This window comes from Coregonus lavaretus, assembly GCF_964263955.1.
Source record: "Coregonus lavaretus genome assembly, contig: HAP1_SCAFFOLD_3010, whole genome shotgun sequence".
NCBI lineage: Eukaryota > Metazoa > Chordata > Actinopteri > Salmoniformes > Salmonidae > Coregonus > Coregonus lavaretus.
In genome coordinates, this window is record NW_028165773.1 from 56,956 (window position 1) to 70,000 (window position 13,045).

Here is a 13,045-nt window from a genome sequence, read left to right on the forward strand (position 1 = left end):
TAGATTCCTACAACATTAAAGGACCAGTCAGTCCTCCATGTCTTTAGATTCCTACAACATTAAAGGACCAGTCAGTCCTACATGTCTTTAGATTCCTACAACATTAAAGGACCAGTCAGTCCTCCATGTCTTTAGATTCCTACAACATTAAAGGTCCAGTCATATAATGCATACAGAGCAGAATTAGGACTATACCTGCTAGTTATCAAAATCCAGAAAAGAGCTGTTAAATTCTACAACCACCTAAAAGGAAGCGATGCTCACACATTCCACCACAAAGCCCTCACCTACAGAGAGATGAACCTAGAAAAGAGTCCCCTCAGCCAGCTGGTTCTGGGGCTCTGTTCACAAACACAAACAGACCCCACAGAGCCCCAAGACATCAACACAATTAGACTCTACTCTGACTGCAGAGGTTCTGTCTGACTGCAGAGGTTCTGTCTGACTGCAGAGGTTCTGTCTGACTGCAGAGGTTCTGTCTGACTGCAGAGGTTCTGTCTGACTGTAGAGGTTCTGTCTGCTAGCAGGGCTTTTCCCAGGCCTGCCTGTCTGTCTGACTGTTTATGTTCTGTCTGACTGACTGCAGAGGTTCTGTCTGACTGCAGAGGTTCTGTCTGACTGCAGAGGTTCTGTCTGACTGCAGAGGTTCTGTCTGACTGCAGAGGTTCTGTCTGCTAGCAGGGCTTTTCCCAGGCCTGCCTGTCTGTCTGACTGTTTATGTTCTGTCTGACTGACTGCAGAGGTTCTGTCTGACTGCAGAGGTTCTGTCTGACTGCAGAGGTTCTGTCTGACTGTAGAGGTTCTGTCTGTCTGACTGTAGAGGTTCTGTCTGTCTGACTGTAGAGGTTCTGTCTGTCTGACTGTAGAGGTTCTGTCTGTCTGACTGTAGAGGTTCTGTCTGACTGTAGAGGTTCTGTCTGACTGTAGAGGTTCTGTCTGTCTGACTGTAGAGGTTCTGTCTGTCTGACTGTAGAGGTTCTGTCTGACTGTAGAGGTTCTGTCTGACTGTAGAGGTTCTGTCTGTCTGACTGCAGAGGTTCTGTCTGTCTGACTGTAGAGGTTCTGTCTGTCTGACTGTAGAGGTTCTGTCTGTCTGACTGTAGAGGTTCTGTCTGACTGTAGAGGTTCTGTCTGTCTGACTGTAGAGGTTCTGTCTGACTGTAGAGGTTCTGTCTGTCTGACTGTAGAGGTTCTGTCTGTCTGACTGTAGAGGTTCTGTCTGTCTGACTGTAGAGGTTCTGTCTGTCTGACTGTAGAGGTTCTGTCTGTCTGACTGTAGAGGTTCTGTCTGACTGTAGAGGTTCTGTCTGTCTGACTGTAGAGGTTCTGTCTGACTGTAGAGGTTCTGTCTGACTGTAGAGGTTCTGTCTGTCTGACTGTAGAGGTTCTGTCTGTCTGACTGTAGAGGTTCTGTCTGCTAGCAGGGCTTTTCCCAGGCCTGCCTGTCTGTCTGACTGTTTATGTTCTGTCTGACTGACTGCAGAGGTTCTGTCTGACTGTAGAGGTTCTGTCTGACTGTAGAGGTTCTGTCTGACTGTAGAGGTTCTGTCTGTCTGACTGTAGAGGTTCTGTCTGTCTGACTGCAGAGGTTCTGTCTGACTGCAGAGGTTCTGTCTGACTGTAGAGGTTCTGTCTGACTGTAGAGGTTCTGTCTGACTGTAGAGGTTCTGTCTGTCTGACTGTAGAGGTTCTGTCTGACTGTAGAGGTTCTGTCTGTCTGACTGTAGAGGTTCTGTCTGACTGCAGAGGTTCTGTCTGACTGTAGAGGTTCTGTCTGACTGTAGAGGTTCTGTCTGACTGTAGAGGTTCTGTCTGACTGACTGTAGAGGTTCTGTCTGTCTGACTGTAGAGGTTCTGTCTGACTGTAGAGGTTCTGTCTGACTGTAGAGGTTCTGTCTGTCTGACTGTAGAGGTTCTGTCTGACTGCAGAGGTTCTGTCTGACTGTAGAGGTTCTGTCTGACTGTAGAGGTTCTGTCTGACTGTAGAGGTTCTGTCTGACTGACTGTAGAGGTTCTGTCTGTCTGACTGTAGAGGTTCTGTCTGACTGTAGAGGTTCTGTCTGTCTGACTGTAGAGGTTCTGTCTGACTGTAGAGGTTCTGTCTGTCTGACTGTAGAGGTTCTGTCTGTCTGACTGTAGAGGTTCTGTCTGTCTGACTGCAGAGGTTCTGTCTGTCTGACTGCAGAGGTTCTGTCTGACTGTAGAGGTTCTGTCTGCTAGCAGGGCTTTTCCCAGGCCTGCCTGTCTGTCTGACTGTTTATGTTCTGTCTGTCTGACTGTAGAGGTTCTGTCTGAGATGCTTCATCTGCCTCCAGTCTGTCCTCTCTGTCCTCCTGTCTGTCCTCCTGTCTGTCCTCCTGTCTGTCCTCCTGTCTGTCCTCCCTGTCCTCCTGTCTGTCCTCCTGTCTGTCCTCCTCTCTGTCCTCCTCTCTGTCCTCCTGTCTGTCCTCCTGTCTGTCCTCCTGTCTGTCCTCCTGTCTGTCCTCTCTGTCCTCCTGTCTGTCCTCCTGTCTGTCCTCCCTGTCCTGCTGTCTGTCAGAACCTCTCTCTCTGATGTATAACACAAACATATACACATTACTGTACAACCACATCACACACACACACACAACACAAAGACCATGGGCTCATCTCAGCTCAACTATCCTTTTACTTAATCCCTCTTTCATTTCTCCTCCTTTTGTTGTGGAGGTGGTCTCTGCTGTGTCCCAAATGGTACCCTATTCCCTATGTAGTGCACTACTTTAGACCAGGCCCCACAGAGAATAGCGTGGCATTTGGTACTCAGACCTGCTCTGTCTGAAGTCTGTCTGATGTCTGCACGTCTGTGTGACTCTGTGTCCTGCTCCGTCTCTCTCTATCTCTCCCTGTCTTTCTCCATCTCTATCTCTCTATGTCTCTCTCTATCTCGCTCTATCTCTCTGTCTCTCTCCGTCTCTCGCTATCTCTCCCTGTCTCTCCCTGTCTCTCTCTATCTCTCTCTATCTCTCCCTGTCTCTCCCTGTCTCTCTCTGTCTCTCTCTGTCTCTCTCTGTCTCTCTCTGTCTCTCTCTGTCTCTCTCTCCCTGCTAGCAGACATAACCTCTACAGTCAGTCAGTCAGACAGGCCTGGGAACAGCCCTTATAGCAGACAGAACCTCTACAGTCAGACAGTCAGACAGGCCTGGGAACAGCCCTTATAGCAGACAGAACCTCTACAGTCAGACAGTCAGACAGGCCTGGGAAAAGCCCTGTTAGCAGACAGAGCCTCTACAGTCAGACAGAACATCTACAGTCAGACAGACAGACAGACAGGCCTAGGAACAGCCCTGCTAGCAGACAGAGCCTCTATAGTCAGTCAATCAATCAGACAGACAGGCCTAGGAACAGCACTTGCTAGCCAGATAGCTCCTACTCATTTTAACCCACGGGCAACATTCGGTTTTCACCAAGGTCCAGAAGGCCGCACATAAAAATGATTACATTTCTTGCCGCCAATTCATTAAAAAAATAGTCCTCTATCCATCGCTTTTGGAATTTCCGAAGCTGCCTGACTGTCTAGCGTTCGTTTAGACGACTGATAGCTTAGCAGGCTGTGAAGAGACTATCCATGGAGGTCCATTATCAGGTTATACTGTAGAGACTATCCATGGAGGTCCATTATCATGTTATACTGTAGAGACTATCCATGGAGGTCCATTATCATGTTATACTGTAGAGACTATCCATGGAGGTCCATTATCATGTTATACTGTAGAGACTATCCATGGAGGTCCATTATCAGGTTATACTGTAGGTTATACTGTAGAGACTATCCATGGAGGTCCATTATCATGTTATACTGTAGAGACTATCCATGGAGGTCCATTATCATGTTATACTGTAGAGACTATCCATGGAGGTCCATTATCATGTTATACTGTAGGTTATACTGTAGAGACTATCCATGGAGGTCCATTATCATGTTATACTGTAGAGACTATCCATGGAGGTCCATTATCAGGTTATACTGTAGAGACTATCCATGGAGGTCCATTATCATGTTATACTGTAGAGACTATCCATGGAGGTCCATTATCAGGTTATACTGTAGAGACTATCCATGTAGGTCCATTATCATGTTATACTGTAGAGACTATCCATGGAGGTCCATTATCATGTTATACTGTAGAGACTATCCATGGAGGTCCATTATCAGGTTATACTGTAGAGACTATCCATGGAGGTCCATTATCAGGTTATACTGTAGAGACTATCCATGGAGGTCCATTATCATGTTATACTGTAGAGACTATCCATGGAGGTCCATTATCATGTTATACTGTAGAGACTATCCATGGAGGTCCATTATCATGTTATACTGTAGAGACTATCCATGTAGGTCCATTATCATGTTATACTGTAGAGACTATCCATGGAGGTCCATTATCAGGTTATACTGTAGAGACTATCCATGGAGGTCCATTATCATGTTATACTGTAGAGACTATCCATGGAGGTCCATTATCAGGTTATACTGTAGAGACTATCCATGTAGGTCCATTATCAGGTTATACTGTAGGTTATACTGGAGAGACTATCCATGGAGGTCCATTATCATGTTATACTGTAGAGACTATCCATGGAGGTCCATTATCATGTTATACTGTAGAGGCTATACATGGAGGTCCATTATCATGTTATACTGTAGAGACTATCCATGGAGGTCCATTATCAGGTTATACTGTAGAGACTATCCATGGAGGTCCATTATCAGGTTATACTGTAGAGACTATCCATGGAGGTCCATTATCATGTTATACTGTAGAGACTATCCATGGAGGTCCATTATCAGGTTATACTGTAGAGACTATCCATGGAGGTCCATTATCAGGTTATACTGTAGAGACTATCCATGGAGGTCCATTATCAGGTTATACTGTAGGTTATACTGTAGAGACTATCCATGGAGGTCCATTATCAGGTTATACTGTAGAGACTATCCATGGAGGTCCATTATCAGGTTATACTGTAGAGACTATCCATGGAGGTCCATTATCATGTTATACTGTAGAGACTATCCATGGAGGTCCATTATCATGTTATACTGTAGAGACTATCCATGTAGGTCCATTATCATGTTATACTGTAGAGACTATCCATGGAGGTCCATTATCATGTTATACTGTAGAGACTATCCATGGAGGTCCATTAACAGGTTATACTGTAGAGGCTATACATGGAGGTCCATTATCATGTTATACTGTAGAGACTATCCATGGAGGTCCATTATCAGGTTATACTGTAGGTTATACTGTAGAGACTATCCATGGAGGTCCATTATCATGTTATACTGTAGAGACTATCCATGGAGGTCCATTATCATGTTATACTGTAGAGACTATCCATGGAGGTCCATTATCATGTTATACTGTAGAGACTATCCATGGAGGTCCATTATCAGGTTATACTGTAGAGACTATCCATGGAGGTCCATTATCAGGTTATACTGTAGAGACTATCCATGGAGGTCCATTATCAGGTTATACTGTAGAGACTATCCATGGAGGTCCATTATCATGTTATACTGTAGAGACTATCCATGGAGGTCCATTATCATGTTATACTGTAGGTTATACTGTAGAGACTATCCATGGAGGTCCATTATCAGGTTATACTGTAGAGACTATCCATGGAGGTCCATTATAATAATAAATAATAATAATATGCCATTTAGCAGATCAGGTTATACTGTAGGTTATACTGTAGAGACTATCCATGGAGGTCCATTATCATGTTATACTGTAGAGGCTATACATGGAGGTCCATTATCATGTTATACTGTAGAGACTATCCATGTAGGTCCATTATCAGGTTATACTGTAGAGACTATCCATGGAGGTCCATTATCAGGTTATACTGTAGAGACTATCCATGGAGGTCCATTATCATGTTATACTGTAGAGACTATCCATGGAGGTCCATTATCATGTTATACTGTAGAGACTATCCATGGAGGTCCATTATCATGTTATACTGTAGAGACTATCCATGGAGGTCCATTATCATGTTATACTGTAGAGACTATCCATGGAGGTCCATTATCAGGTTATACTGTAGAGACTATCCATGGAGGTCCATTATCATGTTATACTGTAGGTTATACTGTAGGTTATATTGTAGGTTATATTGTAGTTTATATTGTAGGTTATACTGTAGGTTATACTGTAGGTTATATTGTAGGTTATATTGTAGGATATACTGTAGGTTATATTGTAGGTTATATTGTAGGTTATATTGTAGGTTATACTGTAGGTTATACTGTAGGTTATACTGTAGGTTATATTGTAGTTTATATTGTAGTTTATATTGGAGTTTATATTGGAGGTTATATTGTAGGTTATACTGTAGGTTATATTGTAGGTTATACTGTAGGTTATATTGTAGGTTATATTGTAGTTTATATTGTAGGTTTTATTGTAGGTTATATTGTAGGTTATATTGTAGGTTATACTGTAGGTTATATTGTAGGTTATATTGTAGTTTATATTGTAGGTTATATTGTAGGTTATATTGTAGGTTATACTGTAGGTTATATTGTAGGTTATATTGTAGGATATACTGTAGGTTATATTGTAGTTTATATTGTAGGTTATATTGTAGGTTATATTGTAGGTTATATTGTAGGTTATACTGTAGGTTATACTGTAGGTTATATTGTAGTTTATATTGTAGGTTATATTGTAGGTTATATTGTAGGTTATACTGTAGGTTATATTGTAGGTTATACTGTAGGTTATACTGTAGGTTATATTGTAGTTTATATTGTAGTTTATATTGTAGGTTATACTGTAGGTTATACTGTAGGTTATATTGTAGGTTATATTGTAGGTTATACTCTAGGTTATATTGTAGGTTATACTGTAGGTTATATTGTAGTTTATATTGTAGGTTTTATTGTAGGTTATACTGTAGGTTATATTGTAGGTTATATTGTAGGTTATATTGTAGTTTATATTGTAGGTTATATTGTAGGTTATGTTGTAGGTTATACTGTAGGTTATATTGTAGGTTATATTGTAGTTTATATTGTAGTTTATATTGTAGGTTATATTGTAGGTTATACTGTAGGTTATATTGTAGGTTATACTGTAGGTTATATTGTAGTTTATATTGTAGGTTATACTGTAGGTTATATTGTAGGTTATATTGTAGTTTATATTGTAGGTTATACTATATATTATATTGTAGGTTATACTGTAGGTTATACTGTAGGTTATATTGTAGGTTATATTGTAGGTTATACTGGAGGTTATATTGTAGGTTATACTGGAGGTTATATTGTAGGTTATACTGGAGGTTATATTGTAGGTTATACTGTAGGTGTCACGGTTTCGGCCGAGGCGGCCCCTCCTCCTTGTTCGGGCAGGTTTCGGCGGTCGTCGTCTCCGGAGTACTAGCTGCCACCGTTCTATGTTTCTTGTTTGATTGGTTTTGTCTGTTTGTCACACCTGTTTTGTGTTATGTCTCATTAAGCACCCTATTTAGTTCCTTGTTGTTAGTTAGGTGTTGTGTGTAATTGTTTCCTTGTCGTGTTGCTGCGCTACCTATTTTGGTGCGCTATTTTGTAGCTTGCCTCCTTGTTGTTTTTAGGAGAGATTTACGCACATGTTTAGTGCGCCCGTTTGCTTACGCCTGTGCGCGCTTTTCTATCCTCCGGGCTGTTCTTGGATTATTTTGTGTGATCTACTAAAGTCTTTGTTTGGACTTAACTTCTGCGTCCTGCGCCTGATTCCACACCACACCTACCTACAGCAACTCTTGACAGAATTACACACCACATATGGAATCAGCAGGAGCACCCACCGACATCATGGAGGAGCGTCTTCGTGGTCAAGAGGATCGAATCAACCAGATCGGGCACGCCTTGGACCGCGTCATGAACACCCTCCATCGATGGGAGACAAGCGGGGTACCCACACCCCCACCTATCGCACCATCACCATCGGACAGCCCGCCCGTCCAACTACCGGAACCCAGTGGGATTCGGCTCTCGCTCCCGAGGGCGTACGATGGCACCGCTGCCGGGTGTCAGGGGTTCCTATTACAAGTGGAGCTCTACCTTGCCACCATACACCCGGCGCCCTCGGGATACGAGAGCGTTTCCGCCCTCATCTCCTGTCTCACCGGCAAGGCGTTGGAGTGGGCCAACGCCGAATGGAGGGGAATAGACGCCGCCACAGTCACCTATGCAGAGTTCTCCCGCCACCTCCGTGCTGTCTTCGACCATCCACCAGAGGGGAAGGCGGCGGGGGAGCGTCTATTCTACCTCCGACAGGGGATGAGGAGCGCTCAAGAGTTTGCGCTGGAGTTCCGGACTCTGGCGGCAGATGCAGGGTGGAATGAGAGGGCCCTCATAGACCACTTTAGATGTAGCCTTCGGGAGGACGTCCGCAGAGAGTTAGCGTGCAGGGATACTACACTAACATTTGACCAGTTGGTGGACATGGCCATTCGGCTGGACACCCTGCTCGCGACCCGCGGACGTCCCAAGTGGGGGCCTCCCATTCCACCCTCCAGCGCCTCCGAGCCGAGCCCGATGGAGCTTGGAGGTGCTGGCGCTAGAGGGAGGAGAGGAAGGAGCCCGAGGGGGGCAGTCTCCTGCACCAACTGTGGCCGCGGAGGGCACACCGCGGCTAGGTGCTGGGGAGGGTCCCCTGGTGAGGGAGATGGCAGGTCACACATTGGGGAGTCCTCCCGGGTGAGTAGGCGCCCTACTTACCCAGAGCTTTCTCTCGTACACATTACATTACCTGTTTGTTTCCCACAGGTTGCACCTCGTTCCCAGCATAAGGCGCTAGTCGATTCAGGCGCAACTGGGAATTTTGTAGATCGTAAATTCTGTGTTAAGTTAGGGATTCCCCTCCTTCCAGTCGATAAGCCTTTCCCTGTACATGCCTTAGATAGTCGTCCGTTAGGATCTGGGTTGATTGGGGAGGTCACGGCGCCACTTAGGATGATGACGCAGGGGGGTCATGAGGAGACGATTCAACTCTATCTGATCGACTCTCCTGCGTATCCGGTGGTACTGGGGCTTCCCTGGTTGATTACCCATGATCCTACGATTTCGTGGCGAGAGAAGGCTCTTAAAGGGTGGTCTGCTCAGTGTGAGGGGCTATGTCTGGGTGTTTCCGTAGGGGCGACCTCGGTGGAGAGCCCGAACCAGATGCCAGCACTGCACATTCCGCCTGAGTATGAGGATTTGGCACTCGTGTTTAGTAAGACCAGAGCGGCACGGTTGCCGCCTCATAGACAGGGGGATTGTGCGATAGACCTCCAGATAGGAGCTGCGCTCCCGCGGAGCCATGTGTATCCTTTGTCACAGGAGGAGAAAAGGGCAATGGAGACTTACATTGCCGAGTCTCTAAGACAGGGATACATACGGCCTTCTTCTTCTCCCGCGTCCTCAAGCTTCTTTTTTGTGAAGAAAAAGGATGGAGGTTTGCGTCCGTGTATTGATTACCGCGGTCTCAATCAGGTGACTGTGAAATATAGTTATCCACTCCCGCTGATTGCGACCATGACGGAGTCATTACACGGGGCACGGTTCTTCACAAAATTGGACCTCACGAACGCATATAACTTGGTGCGCATTAGGGAGGGCGATGAGTGGAAGACAGCATTTAGTACTACCTCCGGCCATTACGAGTATCTCGTCATGCCATATGGGTTAATGAATGCTCCATCAGTCTTCCAATCGTTTGTAGATGAGATTTTCCGGGACATGCAGGCGCAGGGAGTGGTGGTGTACATAGATGATATTCTTGTGTACAGTTCTACTCGGGCCGAGCATGTAGCCCTGGTGCGCAGGGTATTGAGGAGACTGTTGGAGCATGACCTGTATGTCAAAGCCGAGAAATGTCTGTTCTTTCAGGAGTCAGTTTCCTTTTTGGGTTACCAGTTGTCTGCGTCAGGGGTGAGAATGGAGGTGGACCGAGTGTCTGCCGTGCGTAATTGGCAAACCCCAACTACAGTTAAAGAGGTGCAGCGGTTCTTGGGTTTTGCGAATTACTACCGGAGGTTTATCCGGGGTTTTGGACAGGTGGCAGCTCCCATAACGTCTCTTCTGAAGGGGGGTCCGGTGCGCTTGCAGTGGTTGGCTGAGGCGGACAGGGCCTTTGGGAGACTGAAGGACCTGTTTACCTCGGCTCCGGTGCTGGCGCACCCGGATCCCGCTTTACCCTTCCAAGTAGAGGTGGACGCGTCTGAGGCCGGTATCGGGGCAGTTCTTTCACAACGGTCCGGCACACCACCTAAGCTCCGCCCCTGTGCTTTTTATTCTAAGAAGCTCAGTCCGGCGGAGCGGAATTATGACGTAGGGGACAGGGAGCTGTTAGCCGTAGTACAGGCCCTAAAGGTGTGGAGGCATTGGCTTGAGGGGGCTCAACACCCTTTCCTCATTCTGACCGACCACCGTAACCTGGAATACATTCGGGCAGCTAGGAGACTGAATCCTCGCCAGGCTCGATGGACTATGTTTCTCGCCCGGTTTGTGTTCAAGATCACTTACATCCCTGGGTCCCAGAACGGGAAGGCAGATGCCCTGTCCCGGCGGTATGACACGGAGGAGAGGTGCGTGGAGTCCATTCCCATACTACCGGAGTCTTGTCTGGTGGCACCGGTGGTGTGGGAGGTCGATGCGGAGATCGAGCGGGCATTACGCACCGACCCTAGCCCTCCACAGTGTCCGGTGGGTCAGACGTACGTCCCGCTCGAGGTCCGGGATCGGCTGATTTATTGGGCTCACACGTCACCCTCCTCTGGACATCCAGGTATTGGCCGGACAGTGCACTGCCTTAGTACGAAGTACTGGTGGCCAACGTTAGCCAGGGATGTGAGGGTTTATGTCTCCTCCTGCTCAGTGTGTGCCCAGTGTAAGGCGCCCAGACACTTGCCCAGGGGTAAATTACAACCCCTGCCCGTTCCACAACGACCCTGGTCTCACCTCTCGTGGATTTTGTTACCGACCTTCCCTCCTCACAAGGGAATACCACCATCCTGGTCGTTGTGGATCGGTTCTCGAAGGCCTGTCGTCTCCTTCCCATGCCGGGTCTTCCTACTGCCCTACAGACCGCTGAGGCTCTATTTACTCACGTCTTCCGGCATTACGGGGTACCCGAGGATATAGTGTCCGATCAAGGCCCCCAGTTTACCTCCAGAGTCTGGAGAGCCTTTATGGAACGGTTGGGGGTCTCGGTGAGCCTTACCTCGGGTTACCACCCGGAGAGTAATGGGCAGGTCGAACGAGTCAACCAGGATGTGGGTAGGTTTCTGAGGTCATATTGTCAGGGCCGGCCGGAGGAGTGGGCGAGATATGTGCCCTGGGCCGAGATGGCACAGAACTCTCTCCGCCACTCCTCCACTAGACTAACCCCTTTCCAGTGTGTGTTAGGGTACCAGCCGGTTCTGGCACCTTGGCATGAGAGCCAGATCGAGGCCCCTGCTGTGGATGAGTGGGTGCGGCGCTCGGAGGAGACGTGGAACGCTGCACACGTCCATCTGCAGCGAGCCATCCGTCGACAGAAGACGAGCGCCGACCTACACCGCAGTGAGGGGCCAGTGTACGCACCTGGAGATCGAGTCTGGCTCTCAACCAGAAACCTGCCCCTCCGCCTGCCCTGCCGGAAGCTGGGTCGGCGGTTTGTGGGGCCTTTTAAAGTCCTGAGGAGATTGAACGAGGTGTGTTACAGGTTACAACTGCCCATTGATTACAAGAATATTAACCCCTCGTTCCATGTGTCTCTCCTCAGGCCGGTGGTAGCTGGTCCACTCCAGGACTTTGAGATTGAGGAGACTCCTCCGCCCCCGTTGGACATCGAGGGGGCTCCGGCGTACACTGTTCGGACCATCCTGGATTCGAGACGCCGGATGGGGGGTCTCCAATATCTCGTGGAGTGGGAGGGGTACGGTCCGGAGGAGCGGTGCTGGGTGCCGAGGAGGGACATTCTGGATCCGTCCCTGCTGACCGAATTCCATCGTGGTCATCCTACTCGCCCTGCTCCGCGTCCTCCTGGTCGTCCCCGAGGCCGGGGGCGGCGCACGGCTGGAGCCGCGCGTCAAGGGGGGGGGGGTACTGTCACGGTTTCGGCCGAGGCGGCCCCTCCTCCTTGTTCGGGCAGGTTTCGGCGGTCGTCGTCTCCGGAGTACTAGCTGCCACCGTTCTATGTTTCTTGTTTGATTGGTTTTGTCTGTTTGTCACACCTGTTTTGTGTTATGTCTCATTAAGCACCCTATTTAGTTCCTTGTTGTTAGTTAGGTGTTGTGTGTAATTGTTTCCTTGTCGTGTTGCTGCGCTACCTATTTTGGTGCGCTATTTTGTAGCTTGCCTCCTTGTTGTTTTTAGGAGAGATTTACGCACATGTTTAGTGCGCCCGTTTGCTTACGCCTGTGCGCGCTTTTCTCGCCTCCGGGCTGTTCTTGGATTATTTTGTGTGATCTACTAAAGTCTTTGTTTGGACTTAACTTCTGCGTCCTGCGCCTGATTCCACACCACACCTACCTACAGCAACTCTTGACAGTAGGTTATACTGTAGATTATATTGTAGGTTATACTGTAGGTTATATTGTAGGTTATACTGTAGGTTATATTGTAGGTTATACTGTAAGGTATATTGTAGGTTATACTGTAGGTTATATTGTAGGTTATATTGTAGGTTATATTGTAGTTTATATTGTAGGTTATACTGTAGGTTATATTGTAGGTTATACTGTAGGTTATATTGTAGTTTATATTGTAGGTTATATTGTAGGTTATATTGTAGTTTATATTGTAGGTTATACTGTAGGTTATACTATATATTATATTGTAGGTTATACTGTAGGTTATACTGTAGGTTATATTGTAGGTTATATTGTAGGTTATACTGGAGGTTATATTGTAGGTTATACTGGAGGTTATATTGTAGGTTATATTGTAGGTTATATTGTAGGTTATACTGTAGGTTATACTGGAGGTTATACTGTAGGTTATACTGTAGGTGATATTGTAGGTTATACTGTAGGTTATACTGGAGGTTATATTGTAGGT

At 46.9% G+C, this 13,045-nt stretch overlaps 1 protein-coding gene across 1 annotated transcript; it reads left to right on the top strand.

Annotated features, from left to right (window-relative positions):
* Positions 1-81: 81 nt before the first annotated feature.
* Positions 82-6,113, top strand: LOC311115502 (uncharacterized protein; the record flags this gene model as incomplete). Its single annotated transcript, XM_084190664.1, has 4 exons — positions 82-114; positions 3,553-5,164; positions 5,204-5,566; positions 5,821-6,113. Coding segments are annotated over 4 exons (2,301 nt in total), but the record flags the coding sequence as incomplete, so codon positions are not given.
* Between the last annotated feature and the right edge of the window lie 6,932 nt (positions 6,114-13,045).